Here is a 22,464-nt window from a genome sequence, read left to right on the forward strand (position 1 = left end):
ACAGTAATATACACTACTTATAGTAATAAACAATTATTGCCATCATTACTTTAAGATTGCAAATCTATTTATTGTGGTGAAATATACATACCATAAATGTATCCTTTTAATCATTAAGTGTACAGTTGTTTGACATTAAGCATATTCATATTGTGCAACCTGCAAATCTTTATAAGAAAATGCAACCCACATAAAAGTATTTAAGCACTCAGATGTATACCCCTGTGAAAGTTAGTGGGGGAAAGAGGTAACATAAGACTACTTCCCTAGGAATAAAGAATCTGCATACAATAAAAGTTTAATAATATAAGTAAAATGCTTACAACCCCGTTAGCTCAAGATTTTAGTAGTTTAGCTCTTAAAGTTCTGCTTTTCAGGAACATCCTTAGTCTCGGGCAATTTGGGATGTTCGGTTTGCTTCCTTACAATGTTCCAGCCCTGCGCTTAGCATGTCGCATGCTTTAGTTGGTGTAATTGTCACCACAATCTTCTTTTCACCAGCAAAGGAGCTGAAGGTTAGCAGATTAAGTAATTTGGTCAAATATCAGAAATGAGGGGGAGCCAGAATTAAATGCCAAAAATCTGACTTCAGAACCCAAACTCCTGACTATACTAAACCCAAATTATTACAGAAGAAATGACAAAACAGTGTGAGATTAATTTCAAAATAACCACTGTGAATTCAGAAAAGTGTAAGAGCACTATGGCATGTTGAGCAGAGAAGCTTCTAGGAGTAAGAAGACTGGATTTGAAGTTTGAAAAGGAGGCAGTCAACCCTTCCTGCTTGGGGCAGTAGAAGTGAGAAAGAGGGAAAGGTGAAGAAAAATGAGTTTAAATGCACGGGATATGTGCCAGCCAGGCTTGTTAGGCTCATAGAGGTTACTCTATTTGTCATTAATTTGTGTGTATATGTGTGGTAAACATGCAAACAGAAGTTTATGTGTATGTGGTTGATGAGGTATGCTAAAACATCTCTGGAAGAAATTATAGAGACAGCAACTCATCTACTTTTGGAAAAGCAAACTCAAATAAAGTAGCATCACTTCTGAAGCAATGACTTTTAGATTTGTTTTAAGAGTCATTTTAGCATCTGATAGGTCTCTGGGGAGAGAGAGAGTGTGTGCGTGTGCAGTGTGTGTGTGTGTGTCTGTTTAATTTTCGTTTCTTTTTCCCATTGCCAATACCAACCTATTTTAACCAGGGCAAATATTTAGTCACCTTATCTTGTATGATAAATTTCAAGCCTATGTTCAATATCACATCTCCTAATGTGACTTCAGCCACACTCCCACTGAGTAACAATGGCTGAATAATGATGGCACCTAACAATCTTCAAAGTCATTGTGTACAACACTGCCTGAAAAAGACCTCCCATCATCAGTATTAGAATAAGCAATGCTGCCACCAACATACGAAAGATTTAGTTGAAACTACAATTAATTCCATGAGATTCTTAACCATTTTCTTCCCTAAATATAAATAACCAGGTTTATAATATTCCTTAAATATTAACGTATTACAGATTCTTTATTGCCTGTGAACTGCAAAAGGAAACATACATACTTTGTACTTTTTAAACTACACATGTAGACATTACACTTCAGCATTTCATTGATACATTTGACTTAGTTGTCTCAAATGAGAACTTCTACGCTGGGCGCGGTGGCTCATGCCTGTAATCCCAGCACTTTGGGAGGCTGAGGCGGGCGGATCATTTGAGGTCAGGAGTTCGAGACCAGCCTGGCCAACACAGTGAAATCACACCTCTACTAAAATACAAAAATTAGCAGGGCATAGTGGTGGGTGCTGTTATCCCAGCTTCTCAGGAGGCTGAGGAGAATAACTTGAACCCAGGAGGCAGAGGGTGCAGTGAGCCGAGATTGCACCATTGCACTCCAGCCTGGGGTGACAAGAGTGAAACTCAGCCTCAAAAAAGAAAAAAAAAAAAAAGAACTTCTCTAAAATATTATTTTGGGTAATCTGCAGTTCCTAAATATTGAAAAAACACACAACATTAGTTGTATTTTTAATTTTCCACCAGTTAAACTTAATTAGCCTCACAAACCAAGAAAATCAGTACATTTTGATTTTGAAGCCAACTGTTTTTCTCTAGAAAAAAATTAGTCTGCAAATGTTCTGACAGAACTGAGCTAAACCATAATATGGTTTAAATACAACTAGATAGCTTTAGATTTTAGAATTTCTGCTATTTTACTTCAGAAAGATCTAGCCCATTTAATTCTACATTTAGATTCGAATTGCCACTTCCATTTTTCTCCCTCAGATTTGTTTCTCATTTTAGCTCTCTTAGGATAAACTCTCCAAGTTGTAACTATAATTCAAACCACAAACATAAGCAGGATTGTCGGTGAGGGAAAAGAAAATAATTTCTTCCCCAAATTATAGAGTCTTTAATAATTATTCTCATGGCACAAAATCCATATGGTACATTTCTGTGTGCACATGAACACATGTGAGCTATCCCCCAAAACAAGACAAAAAGAAAAGAAAGGAATGTACAGTGCAGATACATATGTAGCTTCCTGATAAGAACTACATAACTTTGGGCAGTTCTTTGATAGGGTGAAAGCAATTCAGAACATACAACTGGCAGGTAGACAGAGACGCTGTTTCCACTCATGTATCCCTATCACTAAGACTAGCTTGTAGATGCAAATTATGCCATGACTGAAGAGTCAGCTCACAGCAAATCCCAATTTTCCTCAGTGAATACTACTGCCCATGTTGTGTAAATCAATATTTAATACAAAGATTCATTACTCGAGTACAATGAAAGAAATTGTCACTCCACTGCAGAGGATATTCTAGAAATACTTATTGGATCAATGCACGTAATATTTTTTAAAGACTTAAAATGGCATTGCCTTTGGTTTTTCTTGAACTAATGCATTCTAATACTGACCCTTAGACAATACCATCGACCCATAAGGAGTTCCGATATGTAGTTTTACACTAGACATCCTAAGTGACAAGCCACACTAAATATCATAAATAGACATATCTTGGTGCTGATTAAATTGCTGAATGGGCACATATATATTGTCCAACAAATAGACATATATAAAACTGTCTCAATGTGTCCCTGACATGATTTGAAGATACAGAAATACGAGAAAGTAAAAGTGAATGACTGTCTGGGTCTCAGAGAGCCCAAATTCTCTATGCGGGTCTGAACAAACAGGCAGGTATGAAGATTCCCTGCCAGGTACGGAGGTCAACAGGTTGACTGCACACAATTGTAAGGACAGTTAGGCAGGAGCAAGGTAAGAACTTGACAGAACAGTAGACAAGTTTAACGCACATGGGTCAGGTATGGCACAAGAATAAGATCAAGGACCAGAATGAAAAATATAGGCACGGTGGTTCCATGCCTGTAATCCCAGCAACCCAGGAGGCTGAGATGGGAGAATTACTTGAGGCCAGGAGTTCAAAACCAGCCTGGGCAACAAAGCAAGACCCATCTCTGCAAAAAACAAAAAAATACTAGCCAGGCGTGGTGGAGGATGCCTGTCCTCCCAGTGATTCCAGAGGCTGAGGCAGGAGCATCCTTTGACCTCAGGAGTTAGAGGTGCAGTGAGCTAGGATTGTGCCACTGCACTCCAGCCCCTAGATGACAGAGCAAGACCCTGTTTCTAACTACAAAAAAAAAAAAAAATGTAGCATGGGCATATCAGAAATACTAGGGGGAAAGATCAGGCAGTAATAAGTAACAAATCTGGCCACAAGGAATGAAGTACGTGACAAAGAGCCAGGGCCACAGATAATGGGCAAGCAAAGTGCAGAAAATTTATACACTATTTCCCCACTGTATTATTTCCAGCATGTGGAAATTGTGAAGAGATCCTCTAAAGTCAGGAACCAATCCCCACAACCTACACGTCTAGGGCTTGATGTGGGGCACCCAGCTGAAATGGAAAGTGGGAGAAAAGCAGGGAAATTTGTGACTGTGGAGATCACATTATGACTCTACTGTTTTGCACATGAGACAGACAGGTAAGTATGCATATCTGTTCAGTCTATGATCCAACTTGGATATTGATTTTCATCTATATAAATCAAAAACGACTATTTTCATTTCATTTGCTAATGTTCAACCATCCGATAAGCAGAAATATTTATTTTCTCCTTTACATGCATGTCATTTTACAGTTTATGAAGCTCTTCTCAAAAAGTTTTCTCATTTGACACACATGCTAGAGCCACATTTATGTCTTTCCTGACGATCAAAACTTCTCTTTTTCCAAATCAACTCAGCCTCACAGGAAATATATTTTTAATGTTTTATTGTTTCTACTTTAAGTGTCAGATGTTTCTCCTTCACACACATACGGAACCCTTTGACTGAATCTTGGCAAATCGATGAAAGACACATGTGCATTCTAGAACAAGTGCTATTCATTAGTATTTGATCCTTTCCCAAACTTCACACTCAGAAAAGAAAAGGTATGACATTTCTTTCATTCCATTTCTATTGAGACTAGGAATACAAGTTTCTCTAAGGGCTTCAAATTCAATCAGAAGCCCAGAACTTTTTCTTAGGGAAGTAATAGAATGAACGAATACTTGCTTACAATGTACAATGTGTGTTTTTTCACAGGCTAGATGTACAGACTAGATGGTAAGATATAATCATGTGATAGCCTACAAATTGGAATTTACATTATAAAGAAATAATTCATTTTTCTAATGATTAGATTCATCTTAGAAATTTGTTTATTTTATTTTTGAGGCAGAGTCTTGCTCCATCACCCAGGCTGGAGTGCAGTGGCACAATCTTGGCTTACTGCAACCTCTACCTCCTGGGTTCAAGTTATTCTCCTGCCTCAGCGTCCTAAGTAGTGGGACCACAGGTACTTGCCACCACACTCAGCTCATTTTTGTATTTTTAGGAGATACCAGGTCTCACCATGTTGGCCAGGCTGGTCTTGAACTCCTGGACTCCAGTGATGCACCCACCTCGGCTTCCCAAAGTGCTGGGATTGCAGGCGTGCCCGGTTCATCACAGACATTTAGTATTCCAATCATCAATTCTTCATATCTTCCTAAACTTAAATGAAGATAGCACTTTTTTGGGCAAATTTAAACACAACAGCATTTTTGGGACAAATTTAAATGAACTTCTCAAATTCAGTTTGGAAATAACACTCAAGTATAGTTGGGAAGTACAATAGAAATTCTGAAATTCTCTTGCTGACTGCACATTCTTTACAGAAGTCAGGCTAGCAAGGAGTTGGATTGGGGAGTGATCTTGAAGGGTCACCAATCAGTAGTACAGAAAACTGAAGCAGTGGCTAAACTAGAAACACCAGCAATTTATTTTAAATGAAGATACATAGTTCTAAATCAGGAGTGTATTTTCTTTTTCTTAAATAAAGCTCATGTATATTTGAAGTTTACAACATGATGCTATGGGATACATATAGGTGGTAAAATGGTTACTATAGTGAAGCAAATTATCATACCTACCATCTGGCACGTGTGTGTGTGCGCGAGAGAGAGAGAGAGAGAGAGAGAGAGAGCAAAGGGCAGCTACAATCTACTTAACAAAAATCTCTAATACAATTTTATTAACTACAGTCCACATGCTATATGTTACATCTCTAGATGTGTTTATCTTACATGTCTGCTACTTTGTATCATTTGAGTTACATCTCCCCATCCCCCTACCCCATTGTAACCACTGCTTTATCTTCTATCTCTGTAAATTTGACCTTTCTTTTTCAGATTCCACATATAAGCAGGATCATGCAATATTTTTCTTTCTATGTCTGGCTTATTTCACTTAGTATAATATCCTCTAGGTCCACCCATATCATGGCAAATGGCCGGGTCTCATTTTTAAAGGCTAAACAATATTCCATTGTATGTGTATATATACCACATTTTCTTTACCCACTCATCCTTCGATGGGCATTTAAGTTGCTTCCATATCTTGGCCATTATGCTAAAGATGCAATGAACATGGGAGTACAGATATATTTACAAGGTGGTGGTTTCATCTACTTTGGGTTGGGTATCTACCCGGAAGAGGAACTGCTGTGTTCTACGGTAGTTCTATTTTTAATTTCTTTAGGAACTTCCATACTGTTTTCCACAATGGCTCTACCCATCTACATTCCCACCCACAGTGTGCTAAAGTTTCCTTTTCTAGGAGTGTATTTTCTAATAGGTTTTTCTGGTTATCTAATTTCAGTGTTTCTGCTCTTCTGCATAAACAACAAATGCTCACAATAAGAGAGGTTGCGACATTTGGAGAAAAAAAAATCTACCAATACTATTTCTACATCCTTAGGCCCTCTAGCGGACCACTGAGAAGGTCTCTTGATGCCTGAGGAGTCAATTTCTTGGTAAAAATCTAAACAATGCAATGCAGACCAGACGCTTAGAAAAGCTCCAGGAATGGATTAAACCTCCAAGGAAGAGACTCCGCTCACCTACAAGTCTAGGTCACTGGTCCTCTAAATAGCGTTTAAGTCTCCCACAGGATAAAATCCAAGGAAAGTGTGCTGGGACCATGTTCCTTGAGCCCCATCTCTGCAGAGATTGGGGTTCAGCACTGCCTGCGCTCTAGTTCCAGACTTCTTCAGCGCATCTAGACACACAGCCTCAAGAATGTGCTGAACTATACCAAGTTCCCAATGCGCTATGCTCTCTCTCATCTGCCCTTTTTCTGCCTAGAACATTCCTTTCCCATTTCTCTACTTGACTATCTCTCTCTATTTTATTTATTTTTATTTATTACTTTTTTAAGGCAGGGTCTTACTCTGTCACCCAGGTTGGAGTGCAGTGGTGTGATCTCAGCTCAGTGCAACCTCCACCTCCTGGGTTCAAGCGACTCTCATGCCTCAGACTCCTGAGTAGCTGGGATTACAACCAGCTGATTTTTGTATTTTTAGTAGAGAAGGGTTTTTGCCATGTTGGCCAGGCTAGTCTCGAACTCCTGACCTCAAGTAACCTGCTTGCCTTGGCCTCCCAAAGTGCTGGAATTACAGGCATAAGTTACCATGTCTGGCCTCTACTTGGCTATTTCTAACCCTACGCAATACTCCATCACAACGCTTTCCTGAGCACAATGGTTTTATACAACTGGTTGACCTAACAGAATGTGAGTTCTCTGAAAACAATAACTGTTTCTTTTATTTTTGTGTTCCCAGTATCTCACACATACAAGAGATACTAGATAAATGTTTGGTGACTGAGCAGAAGGAGTTATGGGTACCGGCAAAACACCAGGGCAATTGGCCCACTGCCCTCTTGATACATGCTATGGATGATAAACTGAGAGTTCTTTCCAGAATGTACTGAAGCATCTCTTGCAACTCTTGAGTATGTATTACATGGGATGAAATGCTGGAAGCAAAGCCTGGCTAGGGTGGGTTAAACTGCTACAAAATTCAGAAACTTACTTTCAGTCAGTTAAGGCAGGACTAGGGCATCCCCATAAGATTCTCTCACAGCAAAATGGGAAAGGTCACGAGGTTGGAAAGCTGAAAACATCTATTTTGAAAAGTGCATCTGTTTTTCATTCCCCATCACACTCACATATCCTTTATGTTTTCCAGAGGAAAAAAGAAACACACAGCATACCTGAAGCAAAACTGAATACAAGTTCAAATCGAGGCAGGTAAACACCGGGTGAGATTGCAAGCACATATGAATACTTTCAATACCAGAAAACTGCAAGTTAAGGAAAACCAAAGAAACACAAAGTAATACCGGGAAGCAGATACACGTTGCAGGCAATGAACTAGAGGCAAACACAAGGATCAAAGGAAACCTCACAGTGAAATAAGCTGAAATCATCAGGATCCTCTCCACCAAAGGAGCTGTGTGTCAAATAAAATATAAGTTAAGTGAATCTAATACCAAAAGGCAGTAAAGATAATTTCAAGTAATACTATTCATGAATCAAAACAAAATTGGGTAAAGGTTAAATAAAAGCCTCTGTTCTTAAATCAAAGTAACACAGTAGAGACGTAAAATGAAAACCCTTTGGTAATTTAATAGATTGAAAAGTAAAGAAAGTCCAAAATAATCATATAAGAAAATGAAAATACTGAACAATCAAAGTAAGATGGGAAAATATCATGGGAAACACACAACCAAAATGATGATAAAAACTTAAAGGAGAAGGCTTATCTGTTAATGCTCATGAAAACCAAATGTGAATGATGAAAACCTTGTACTTTTGCCTTAATGAAATGAGTTGATTGTTCAACCCGTTGTCCTAACAATCAGAACTTCCTCTAACTCGAAAGAAGGAACGAAAACTGTGACTCTCATAACTGCCCAAGTACTTCATTCATAAAGTAAAACAGACCCCTTTCAGAACATAAACACATTCTTACACATAGAAAGAAGAGAAAGAAAAAAGTTTATTTAGGGCACTTAGCTGAGGAAATATAAAATATCTGCTTCTTGTTCTGCACCATTCTTACAACACATGCAAACTTTCAGCCTAATAAGGTTAAATGACCTCTTTGATAACCCGGACCAAGTCATGAGAGCATTGGGACTGAAGTCCAATGTCTCGTCCTCCAGTTCAGGGTTCCAGCCACCACAGGACACCACTGCCACACGCCCCACCCCGACCACAAGGAGACAACCAAATATTAAAGGACGTCTTTCTGGGACATAACACATTTTGTCATGTAAATTACAGCTAGATAGGAGGAATAAATTCTCGTGTTCTATAGCACTGTAGGATGACTATAGTTAACAAGAATATATTCTATAGTTTCAAATAGCTAGAAGAAGGATGTTTAATGTTCCCAATAAAAAGAAATGATAAATGTTCAAGATGATGAATATGCTAATTACCATGTTCTGATCACTCTATGGTGTATATATCGAAACATCCCTTGGTACCTCATGCATATGTACAATTATTATTTATCCATTGAAACATTAAAAAAGAAAAATCAATCCTTAAAATAGTCCATTATAGCAGTGGTATTGGGAAGATGATCTTGAACCAAAAAATTTTAACTACACTTTGTTTTAAAAAGTAAATAAATTTAAAAGAATCAACAACATCCAGAAGAAAAATAGCATTTCTAAATATTTATAAACATTTCTTCATCTTACCCCTAACTAGTATTGTTATAAAATTCTTTTCAATTTCTAGGATAGAATTTAAACAAATGCATATGATTGACTGTTATCGTTAAAAGCACTAACTATTTTCATCACTCCACTTTTTATACAGTCAATCAGCACCTTCTCACCAGAGCCCAGCAGAGCACACATTTCAAAGGGGACCCTAAATTTCAAAGCCACTGAGAAATCATGGAGACTTCTTTCCTTCTGTATATATATATATATATATATACTGGGAATGTTTCCACTTTAGAGTATTTTTTCAGCTATGCTTTAATGTCATTGAAATATATCAAAACATCATCAAAAATATAAGAATCTTTTTGAAAGCCTTCCCCAAGAGAATTTTATTTTATAAAAATAATTATACTTACATATATTTATGCATGTGGTCCTTGTTTTTAAAATATTCATTTGGCCATTTTATTCCCTCTCCAAATAGTTGCTGAATGCTTATTCTAAGTGCTAGAGATACAACAGTCAACAAAACAGCCAGTATCTCTGATCTTGTTGGGCATGCAGAGACAGCCAAATAAATAAATCAATATATAATACCTGAAGTGGTACCAGGTGCTATGAAGGAAAAAATGCAGAGAAAAGGGACAGTCAGTCAGGAAAGGGGTGCTATTTTATCTCTAGTAGTTAGAGAGGGTGCCATCTGAGCACTGGACATTCAATTCAAAATATGTACTCATTAGCGCACTTCAAGCAGTAGCCCAAACAATTCCATACAAAGTTCCCCTAGCAATCATCCTCCTGTTAGTTTTCTTGAAAAGTGGATCATTTGCTTTATCAATCCTCATCATCACACAAGGGTTCACATGATTAACCCTACCATTATGGCCTCTAGCTGTAATACGATTTATTTCAACATTAGCAGAAACTAACCGAGCACCGTCCCACTTGAGAGGGTGAATCAGAATTAGTCTTGGGCTCCAATGCTGAATATGCTGCAGGCCCACTGAAACATAAAGAAAAATGGCACTTAGCTAAGCAAATATCTGGGGTGGGAGGAGTATTCCAGGCTGGGGGAACAGTGTGTGCAAAAGCCCTGGGGGCAAGCATTCTTGGAAAGTTTGAGTAAAGCAAGGGGACCGGAAATGGTGAGAGTGGATAGATATACTCGGAATGGCAGAAAATTAGTTCAGAGCAGTGGCTGGGGCCCAAGATTGGACATGGGTCTTGTAGACAATGATGAAAATTTGGGTTATATTCAGAATAAAATGATAGAAGACTGACATGATGTCACCAGGGTTTCAAGAAGATCATTCCAGATGTCAGGTGGAGAACAGATCAGAGCAGGAGGTGGGTGGAAGGTGGTGTGGCCAGAGCAGAAGCAGGCAAACCAGTCAGGAGGCAACTATGATTCTCCAAATGAGAGATGACTGTGGCTGACATAAAGGTAGGGCCAAGCACTCAGATTCTGGATATTTTTGTCATGGTCCAGCTGACAAGATTTGCCATTGAACTGGACGTGGGGTATGAGTGAAAGACAGTCAGGGATGACTCCAAAGGGTTTAAGTAGCTGGAAAGTTGTAGTTGTCGCTTAGCAAACTGGGAAGCTCAGAAAGGAGATTTCTGCAGGGAAAAGGGAAGCAGAGAGGTGGTATTGAACTTATAAGGCGCGATATATGTCACTAATTATTTGAATACTGACATCAGGTGCCAATTGGTAGAATGTGCTTTGCTTCACTTAAATTAAATTAGCATATACCGATGTATCCTAAAATGTTTTCAGATTCATATGGATCTTTTGTGGGCACATGTCACTTGTGTTTATGTTATAAAACTTATTGGTACATCTTGACTTCTGCTTCATACCCCAATATCTATTTTTAAAAATAGGCAATGTCCCTAAAGACAGAGCATCTTCGCCTCAAAACAGAGGACTGAGAACAACAGAAATTTATAAATGACCCCAAAGAGTCAACTTTTTGGCCGGGCACAGTCGCTCATGTCTGTAATCCCGGCATTTTGGGAGGCTGATGCAAGCGGATCACTTGAGATCAGGAGTTCAAGACCAGCCTGGCCAGCACGGCGAAACCCCATCTCTACTAAAAATACAAAAATTAGCCAAGTGTGGCAGCGTGTACCTGTAATCCCAGCTACTCGAGAGGCTGAGGCAGGAGAATCATTTGAACCTGGGAGGCAGAGGTTGCAGTGAGCCAAGATGACGTTACTGTACTCCAGCCTGAGTGACACAGCGAGACTCCGTTTCAAAAAACAAAAACTCAACTTTTTCTTACAAGGCATTATTTGAGTCACCGAGTCATCACTGCTGTCCAAAATCTCCCCCCATCTTTGAAGGCGTATGAAATTCCTCCTTTAAAAAAAAATATGATTATTCCCTCTTACCCATCCATGTGTTACTCTTACTCAAATTCTAGTATAAATGCAAGAATATTTGCCTATACCTTCTTCCAGTGAGACATTTTCTCATTCAGTTTGGCTTAGGATAGGATCCTCTTGCTAGAAATAATTAGAAAAGAGAAGGAATGTGGGCTTAAGAAAAAGAGGTGATTAACTAACAGCAGCAGGTTTTTACAGCCTCAGAGGAGAGAACGCAAAGAGACAAGTCACGTGGGTGTGGTCTGCTGCTGCAGAGGGAGTAGAGGCATCCAGGCAGAGGGCCTCCGAATGCCTGATCTCTACACAGATTCATTCAGGACCTAAATCATAGACGTGGATGGATGATTTCCAAACTGACCTCCAGTGCGGCCTCCTCTTCTAAATTCTAATTGTGTGTGCGATGCTTCCATTTGAACATCTCAATGTTCTGCCCTATCCAATGCATGCTTCTATCCAATCAGATATCGCATGCTCTGTCCTGTCAGAAACATTTTTCTCCCAAACCCCACAGCCTCGTTAACGTCCATCAGCATTCACATCTCTACTCAAATATCCCCTCCCCAAGGAAGGCTTCCCTGACATCAAGGCCAGATGCAGCTGGGCTGTTATTGCAGCCCTCATTCCACCCCCTCACAGGCCTGATTCTGCTCTTCATTATGTATTACTTGTGTAAGTGTCTGCTAAATGTCAAGGTCCCCCCACTAGCCTCTAAGCCCCTTACAGCGGATGCATGTTTCTTTTGCTCACTGCTGTGTGCATTGCCAGATCTAAGCTCTTGGCCGGTGCACAAACAGCACTCAGTAAACATTTGGTAACTAGACGAATGAATGATGGGCTGGGGAGGATAGACATGAAGTCAAGGGTCATTCATGAAACAAAGACTCTCTGGTACGTTGCCTTTGGGAAAGACATCAATTCCAATATGCTGAACTGAGTAATATTAAATAAGTTTGATCAACATTAGTTCTTGTACTTGCTTTGGGTTTTATTTATCTCTTCAAATATCAATATTATTCTGCATCTACAGAACCAGGAAGGACACTGAGGGGAGAAATCAGTGACCCCACGTCCAAAAAAAGTAATCAGAGGTAGGGGCACGGTGGCTCACGCCTGTGATCCCAGCACTTGGGAGGCCGAGGTGGGTGGATCACTTGAGGTCAGGAGTTCCAGACCAGCATGGACAACATTACGAGACGCCCATCTCTGTAAAAAATATAAAAATTAGCTAGGTGTGGTGGCACACACCTGTAGACTCACCTACTCGGGAGGCTGAGGCACAAGAATCACTTGAACCCAGGTGGTGAAAGTTGCAGTGAGCTGAGATTGTGCCACTGCACTCCAGCCTGGGCAACAGAGCAAGACTCTATCAAAAAAGTAATCAGAAGTTACTGAACCCTTCATTAGCAATTCAGACAGACACAAAAAGGGGAGATTTTCTCATGTATATTTTACCCACAATAAAACAACCAGTTTATAATGATTTCATTAGTTACACAGAAAGGAGACCTTTAATAAATTTCTACCAAAGTAAGGCCAGTCCAGTTTTATAATTCAAGAGGTATAGAATATAATAAATTTTATTCCCATTAGTGTTTCATTGTAATGAGTGAAAAAAAATTACACAATTATAAAATCTTTCGCAGCTTCATCATTTCCTCAGTCACATTACTTTTTACCCACCAAGGTGTTAAGTTGCTCAGCCTCAAAATTTCCTGCCTTTGAGATTTCAACAATATGGACTTTGAGTTGAAAGGGAAATTCAGTACTGCTTTTGTTTTCATATGCTTCAGTCCTTTCCCCCTCCTTGCTGTACTAAAATATAACTGCAACGAGGTGAGGAAACATTTTAGTCTTAACCTTTAAAAACAGATTTATAAGTAAAATTAGTTTAATATCCTAAAGAAATTCATTGAAGTTCTAGGCTTAATCCATCAGCCTGGATGCAGAAAACAGAAGACACAGGAAAAGAGTGGGTACATAAAATAGAGACAAGATTATTAACAATCAATAGTATTTCTCATTTAAAAAAAAACCCTCTCATATCCCAAGTATTATGCCCAATTTCTTTTGGCAAGACCTAACTCTGTCTGCAAGTTTATATTAATATTTAAACATATACACATTCATTGTCACCTCTTAGGCAGCCCAATATTACTGTAAGATTGATTTTTTTCCTTAATGGAAATCATATACAAACTATGCAGAACTCAAGTTTCTGCTATGACTGTGTAGTGTGTATATTTATCACATAAAACTCCTGTGAAACAGACTCAAGTGGCAAATCTCAAGACCCTTTTGTCATTACAAATCCATTGCTGTGATAGTAGTGAAATAAGACAGGGAAAAATAACATGCAAAAATGCAAATTAGTAGGGTTGTTTCTTAAAAAAAAAAAAAAAAGACTATTAACTTTCTGAACTTAATTTTAAATTCTCAAATACAGCCAGGATAGAGGTTCATGCAAAAGTGAAAAGAATTTTAAAGACACTCTTGTGATACACTTAAAAAACGAATCGATTTTCTTTGTAAGCGGTGAATGTTTGATACCTCCTTCATCAGACGGTCTTGTTACCTCACTGCAGCATGAAAAGCTACGGTACATCTCGGAGATTTCTGACCTGTCGTCTCCGAGACCTGTACCGAAAGTACTGCTGGAATGGGATCGAGACCAAAGTCGCCTATAGTGACTCGCCTTTTCTATATTGGAGGGAAAATATTTACAAGTGTGATTAAGTGACTCGAAAAACAAAATCAACAAAAAATTACTTAAAAGCTTAACAGAGAAGAAAAACAATCTCTTAGTAAAGAATAACTCAAAATCTCAGCCCTAGGCACCTATTCCCAAACTTCAGCATGCATTGCATCAACTACATGAATGACTTACCCATCATTTTATGCTTTTTTCAGTCTCAATTTTAAAGGATGGGTAAGGGATAGGAAATTGACAAGGACTAAGAAAACATTGGTAAACTAATAAATTTTTGTTAATTGTAATGCCTGGTTTTCAATAATTCCTTTCAACTATCACCAGATATATAGTATGTGTTGCCTTTTCTTTATTTTTAGAAAATCAAGTGACACTGTTTGGCTAACTAACTATATGAATGAAATTGACTATAAAAGTACTAGAATTCCAATTTGCCTTGGGTATTCAATTCTATTCACATTAACAATTAAATATACAGTAGAAATCAGGGATTAGAGCAAGATCTAAATGACATAGCTATCTATTGTTTAACATAACTGTATAACTGTCGGAGAAAATTTGAAATGTCAAATCAAGCCATCATTCATACCCCAACTATTCATTTTTTTGCCTTTAATTACGAAATTGCAATCTAAGTTAAAAGCCAACTATGCTTCCCATGTAAACTATTCATTTTACATTACATAAAATGTCAAAGAAAATTTTAAAGATACTTGAAAATTTATTTTAAGACATCTATGATGCCCTGTAAAAAACCTTTCTACTGTTCTATATATAATTCTTTAAATCTACGTTTAAAAAATTATGACAATATATTTCATGAAACAAATCTCCTTTTGTCTCAGCAGTTTAGTGCAATCCAAATAACTGTATTTGTAAACCCAGAAACAATATAAAAGCATTCTTGCTAATAAAAAGCTTATTTAAATGAATCTAGGACAGACTAATTAAGATATATTAAAAAGTTTTCTTTTCGTAAATGATTAATTGTATTTAAAAGTAGCATAGCATTTTTTTGGCTTGCCAAATTCTCAGCTTTAAAATTTACATTACACAGTACAATGAACCTCTACAGTTCACAGTGGCTTCACTTTTGGGACAAAACCACATAAATGGGATGAACTAAAAAGTGAGCAATACCAGACAGCATATGAAGACTTCTAGACTGAATATTGTCTTCCAGGGGATCAAGGTCGAAGATGGAGCCAGGATCTGTGCGCCAAACTTTGAGGTCTTTTGCCAAAAGGAAGAAATCAACATTCATCAAGAAGGAATTAAAAAAAGGAAAAAAAAAAAAAAAGCCAGTACCCAAAAGAGTCAAGACAAAGTCTGCAAAGGAATAGATATAAAAAGCAAACATGTAACAGACAAACTCACAGTGCTGCTGACTTCAGAAGAGAATGAAAAGATACTTGCTTTCACAAGTATCTGTTAAGAAATCTTTGTAATCAGATTGAAGTTGCCTGCTGTATTCATTGAGCTGCCCTGTCAGACCTTGCTGAAGTACCTGTGACCCACCACACAACACAGGAGCACATGGGGCAGCTATATGCATCCCTTCACAGCGCCCCCAAATCCCCAGTCCCTCGTGTTCTCCACAGGCTGAAACAAGCAAAATGTTTGATTATAGTTTCTGATTCAGGACATGTGAGTAATTCATAGGAAACAATTGAGAAGTTTATGTTTAAAAAACAAAACAAAGCAAAAAATCTTCCCTTCCTATAACAGAAATAAATATTTAAAATGTGGAGTACTGGCAAGTCTAGTTTTCATTCTGAGTCTGTGAGTGCAAGCTAAATGTATCTTAGGGGATGCATATCTTATTAGGTACACTTATTTAAAAAGTGTTATAAGCAAGGCACACAGCAAGGAAATATGATGAATGAAAAGAGAAATAATATCAGCTTCCTGCTGTCAATGGACCCCTACTATAGTCAGTGATCAGACTGTGCAAACCACTTTATTCTCCTCTTACTTTAATAACTTCTGAATTCATCAATCTCTCCAACAAAAGGGCATCAGATCCTAAAATAAGCGTTTACAGCTGTACCAACAACTGGAAAATAAAAACCTAGTTATAGACATACGGCAGAAATGGGGCTATAGCAAAAACAATTAATTTGTAAAACAGAACTGGAAATTTGTTTGTCTGTTTTTAATTAATATTATGTACTACTGACCATATGCCAGGCACTATTCTCATTTAACACCTAATTAATTTAAGTTTCATACATATTATCCTCATTTTGTAGATGAGGAAACTGAGGCACAGAGAAATTGAGTAGCTTGGCCAAGGTTACACAGCTCGTAAGAAGTAGCAGAGCCTCCAACAAAAATAGAAGCAGCACAAATTGGCTTAATCTGAATTACTCAGAAAACCTCTAAACGTGTATTTTCATGCCTGATACAGAAGCTGGCTCATTGGAAAGTTTAATGTTGGCCAATTATGGAAATTTCAACAGAAAACAGTTCTTCCCAGTAAGAATAAATAAACTGACTTCTGGATTACCAAGTAAGTAAATAACTTAGAGTCATACATCTTACATTTTATAAAACAATCATAATTTCAACCTCAATGGTTTTGAGTACTGAATTCTGAGAGCCCACGGTCTAGACAGTTTCATGGTTTTTAGCAACGACCTCACCATCATTCCTGACCTCTGATGTGTGCAGGGCCTGGGAGTAAGCTGTACAGACTTTAGCAGTTCCACCCTAAGTGACATAAATCAAAACCCCTGCACTATCCCTTAAGATAGTTCCATCCCTTTAACACAAAGCAATGAAACTCTAATTTGGTGTCACATTTAATGAAAACATCACAACTCATCCATCCAACTTAATGTGATCCTTTTAAGTAATCAACTCAGGCAGATCAGCAAAGCTACAAACATGTTTGGAATCCTTCTTCGGAAAATACTTTCAGAGTCACTTTAGTATAATCATCGAAGTTACTTAGTGCTGCTCTGACTTTAGTACCCTGGTTTTGTAAAGATATTACCCTGTCAAATTTAGCTTATCTCTAAATGGCCTTTCACTAGTACCCAAATATAAGCTCCTACTTTTGAAGATGAAGAAAAGCTAACACCGATATTACTGAGTGGCATATGCCAAAAATATTCTTTAAGCTACATAACTACATAATTCAGAGGTTAAGTGCTCTGAAGGAGACAATAGTCTTTAGTTGTTGACACAGATTGAAAAATCGATAACCATCCTTCCTAGCCCTGCCTTATACTTCAGTAAGATTTTTTCTGATCTCTCAGCCACCATTCAACAAATATCCTTCCAGGATTTCTCCTGACTGTAAGAAACAGCAGGAAAAAAAGTTTACTCTCTTAATTGCAAGACTTTCAGATGGCTCTCAACTATTCCAATCCAGAAATAATATTTTTAAAATGAGCTATTACTATTATGGAATACCATCAGAACGCCCATGGCATGTCTGTTTGTGATAAAAGGATCTAAACGCAATATGGTTATTTCTGCCACTTACGCACATGATGTCAACACAACAACACATCAACCAAGCAGAAAAACAACTATTTTGTTTTTCTTTTTAAAGAAAAACATTTTAAAGAAAAACAAAATAATTGTTCAACCATTGTGATCACTCATATCTCTGCCGCTTCTTTGCTTAACAAGGAGGAACATTTTTTTTTTTAATTATACTTTAAGTTCTAGGGTACATGTGCACAACATGCAGGTTTGTTACATATGTATACATGTGCCACGTTGGTGTGCTGCACCCATTAACTCATAATTTACATTAGGTATATCTCCTAATGCTATCCCTCCCCCCCACCCCACCTCACAACAGACCCCGGTGTGTGATACAAGGAGGAACACTCTTAGGATTAGCAAGGTATTAAAGACAGAGCTTCCAATAATAGAAAAGACTTGAGATGATACCAGGTGAATACCAGAAATCGCATTCCACATCGTACAAACATAATACTTTACCTGCGGTCCATTTGAAATTGGGTACCACAACCAACACGTGATGAGGAGTCAGATGACTAAAGAGGGTAATTCCGAAGCTAGAGCAAGCACGATCTTTTCAACCACACACACCCGCCGAGAAACGCCATCGGCTTACCAACAATGATTCCAGGCCTCCTGTCCATCTCCACGATGTGAGGGTGGACCCCTTTATAGGCAGCATCGCTAACCACCTGGGTGTTCTTCCTCACTCTCTCTGTCACAGGATCATCCACGACAGGAGTAAAGCCTCTCCCCTTTGTTTTTTCAAAATCTTCATGATATTTTACCTGAAAAAGGAAAAATCATCATACTGAATTTTGCGGATAGTTACCTCTTTCACAACATTTTTATTAAATGACAGGTGTACACTGCACTGGCTGCGTGCAGACTGTCTGCATGTATGTATCTTTTCCAAATACTCCAAAACTAAAGTCTGGAACTTCAGTTTCTCAGCATCAGAAATCAAGTGCTGATATTTTCACAAAGTTTTTAATCATTATAGCTCATATCTATTTTAAATTATATATAAAACTATATATAATTATTAATGAGAGGTTGTAAAAGATACACATTCTCAAATCCTGGTTACTTCCTAAAATACACTAACTTAAATATAAATTAAATTTCCTATCTCTTAACCTTCAGTATGCAATAAAGTGATATCTATTTCCAGGCAATCATTCATGAAAATGGCATTATTTAAAATTAGTTTGAAATTTTATAGGTAACAATATACACCATTTTTAATATAACTACAAAAACTTACATTTCAAAATATACTTTTTTCATGTCCTGAAATTAGGTCCAGGAGATAGTTGTATAACTGTAAATTATACTAGAAACCACTGAATCGAACACTTTAAATGGGCAAACTTTATGGTAGGTAAATTATATCTGATAATATAATTTTTAAAACACACATTTTAAAAACACACTTTTAAAAACACACTTTTTTTCATATCCTTTATGACAGGCAAACAGACCAAATTTTGTCTTAGAATTAATTGCAAAGAAGTCTATACAAATATCTTTCACACCATGAGTTTATAGTAGTCACGTTAGAAATGAAGACACACCAGAAAAAGTCACTGAGAAAAATCATTTTATTAGACTAAATGTTTCCATTGCATTTCAGTGTGATTAGAAATGCCCCTCCGCCAAAAGACAAGCCAACCACATTTCCATACTTTGTTAGTTATCGGATTAATAGTGAAGTAACGCCATCCGTGCACTGGATCCGGCCATTCCTTAGCATGTTTTAAGAATGATCTGGTTGGACCCTACCATTGAAATATGATTTTGTGCTTCTTTAACATGTCTCATAGCAGGTGTATCTAAGATCAGACTTGGTCTACCTTTCATCTGTTTATGGTCCTGGGTATATTTTACCTGCAAAGTAAATAGTAGGCAGAAGACAATGATAAGAAAACACATGATATAACATTTTTAAGCTTTACAAATGAGTGAAACACATGCAACATACTTGAAATTATTTTCCAGGTAACTTTTTCAGTGAATTAAATTTTGTTCTAGAATAGCAACCTAAAATTTTACATTCAAAGATCTCCTCCACTGCCTACTGCAAAATGACCTAAATCTATCAACTGAAAACAAATGTGTGAATGACCAATAGTAACTAACTATCTAGTCTGTAAACCTGGGCAGGCCCGAGGACTCATATCTGTAATCACAGCACTTTGGAAAGCTAAGGTGGGAGGATTACTTGAGGCCTGGGATTTGAGACCAAGCTGGGCAGCACAGTGAAACCCCCCATCTCTACAAGTAAAAATTAAAAAAAAAAAAAAAATTAGTTGGGCGTGTGCCTGTAGTCCCAGCTACTTGAGAGGTTAAGACAAGACAGCTGCTTGAGCCCAGGAATTCAAAGCTGCAATGAGCTATGATTGTGGTACTGCATTCCAGCCCGGGCAAGAGACTGTCTCAAACACACACACACACACACACACAACCGGTTATCATATTTAAGTTAAACAGAGAAAATCTAAAACTATTAAATAGAACCAAAAGTTATTTTGTTTCTAAATTTCCCCATTTTCTACCATAAGAGTGTTGAAAAATGCATACAAGCTATTCTCTATTTCTTTTTATTTTTTTCTCTGCTCAGGGAATAAGAAACAATGAGGAACAAATTTAGTTGTTCTTCTAAGCAGCCACAACTTAAAGGTAATTTATGTTAAATACACACAGCATCTCTGGACAGAAAAGTCACTAGGAAGCTGTACATTGCAAAGCCTAAATGCTGATTCTCAGGCAAACAGCTATTCAGGATGTGCTAAGAAAAAGGCCTGTGTTCTTGACAACTGCCCATCAGAACACTGTCATTTATGAAACTGATTAGGTGTAAGATATGGATACCACTTATTGTGGACCTGAGGGCATTATGTACAATTCAGAATTGAAGCCCTGATATTCACTAAGAGGAAGCATAATATTTAAATAAGATACTAATGTACACCACTGGACTTTGGTGAGCAACTGAATTCTACGTTAATTGTATTTAAGGATTATTTTCTGTAAGTCTTTAGTGGGGGTAATGATTCATCTCCTATTTTGTTTTGCAGACAGCATTTAACAATCCATGTTCAATGAAATATTTCAGTAAAATGACAATTATTTAACGCACACATCAAAGGCTTTATCACTTTCAAAGACACGGCTAACATAGCATGAATCATTGTTTAAATGAATACAATTTTAACCTAAGCTTTGAATGTAACTGTTGGTCACATCTGGAAATAACAAAGAGTTGCAAGACAATGTAAATGTTTGCAGTGGCAGCTTTTGGAAGTCATCTGAAATAACACATGTACTTATTGGACACATCACAAATGTTTCTTGAAAATAAGGTTTATTTTCACAAGCAAAAGAGGACCGCAAGTAAATAATAAAAGACACATCCTTTGTGATAGTCTAAAATGAAGAAAACCACTTGCCGAGCTAATATTTTCTTGATTCTTCTTCACTCTTTCCATTTCAGGAGTTACACTTAAAGCAGTAGCTCTTCCCAGCTGACCTTTGTAATAAACCTATCATTTCAGAGAACAAAAAATAGAACACTGTGAATCAATTCAACTAAGAGACTTATTTATTTATTTAAGACAGGGTCTTGCTCTGTCACCCAGGCTGAAGTACAGTGGTACAATCTTTTTTCACCACAGCTTCGACCACCCAGGCTCAGGCAATCCTCCCAGCTCAGCCTCCCAGGTAGCTGGGATTACAGGAACATGCCACCATGCCTGGCTAATTTTTGTATTTTTGTAGAGATTGAGTTTTGCCATGTTGTCCAAGCTGATCTGAAACTCCTGGGCTCAAGTGATCCACCCACCTCAGCCTCCCAAAGTGTTGGGATGACAATCCTGAGCCACGGTGCCTGGCTCATAGTATTTATTTTAATGGGTTAGCCAGGGAAGTTTTGTAGGAAACTACAAAAAATATTTTCAGAGGTTGAGTTGTATTTAAAATGCTGGCATCTTAAGTCAATCTATTTCATTTCATCCCATAAGAGAGTACATGTGTCCAAATCACTGTGGATATACTCGAATACATAGGCATACCATCCATAAAGTTGTAATAAATATTTAATCACAAAAGGAAATGAGAATAAATGTCTTCATGGATATTACTTAAAGGTATTCACCATAGACTGGTACTATATGGTCATGGTTTCTTAGGAATTAACTGTGGCAGAATTTTTGTAAAGATGTGTTTAAATAGGTGACTGTGGGCATCCTTAAAAAAGCCAGCATGCTTCTCACTGGTCCATTCCTTGTCTCAATAACCATGTTCCTTTTTGAGAGTAATGGAGTCACATCAAGTGTGACTCTAAATATATGGGGAAAGATGAGTGTCTACTTCTCTAAAATATAGTTGTTGGGAAAAGCATCAATCACCTGCCTTTGCATTGTAAACCCGAAAAATGACTTTAAAGATGTGAAGAACAAAAGATTTCTTTGAACATAATAGATTTACAAGTTTCCTCTTCCAAAGAACCCAATCTATATGTTAATGACTTTAAAAGAGGACTTTCTTCTTGAACTGCATCCGTGAATTATTTCAACCACAGGGAGCAGGAGTAGGCCACAAGTTGGTGTCTAGGTAAAAACTGCCAGCCCCTTATTAAGTGTGCCCCCAAAATGGTCCTGTCCAATATAACCTATTCAGCCATGCACACATTATCATTTCTTCCTAGACTTTGCCCAAAAATGGAGTCATAATTGTGGGGAGTGGAAAGTGGGGCTCGGAGGAAGCACAAGAACAGGAACACATGCAGGTAGAAAGGGAGGGAAAAC

General features: G+C 37.7%; 1 protein-coding gene across 6 annotated transcripts in view; it reads right to left on the minus strand.

Moving 5' to 3' along the window:
- The window catches only part of NEBL (nebulette), a 391,737-nt gene that overhangs the window by 14,371 nt on the left and 354,902 nt on the right, over positions 1-22,464 (minus strand). For 4 of the 6 annotated variants that reach the window (XM_055296713.2, XM_055296711.2, XM_055296712.2 and 1 more), the window contains exon 5: positions 18,273-18,444. In XM_055296713.2, coding sequence (XP_055152688.1) covers positions 18,273-18,444 — 172 coding nt within the window. Of the gene's footprint in view, positions 1-14,016; positions 14,167-15,316; positions 15,410-18,272; positions 18,445-19,441; positions 19,547-21,108; positions 21,202-22,464 lie in introns of all 6 variants that reach the window. The other 2 variants (XM_055296709.2, XM_055296710.2) reach the window with 2 other exon arrangements.

The sequence above is a fragment of the Symphalangus syndactylus genome, chromosome 10 (assembly GCF_028878055.3).
Source record: "Symphalangus syndactylus isolate Jambi chromosome 10, NHGRI_mSymSyn1-v2.1_pri, whole genome shotgun sequence".
Lineage (NCBI taxonomy): Eukaryota > Metazoa > Chordata > Mammalia > Primates > Hylobatidae > Symphalangus > Symphalangus syndactylus.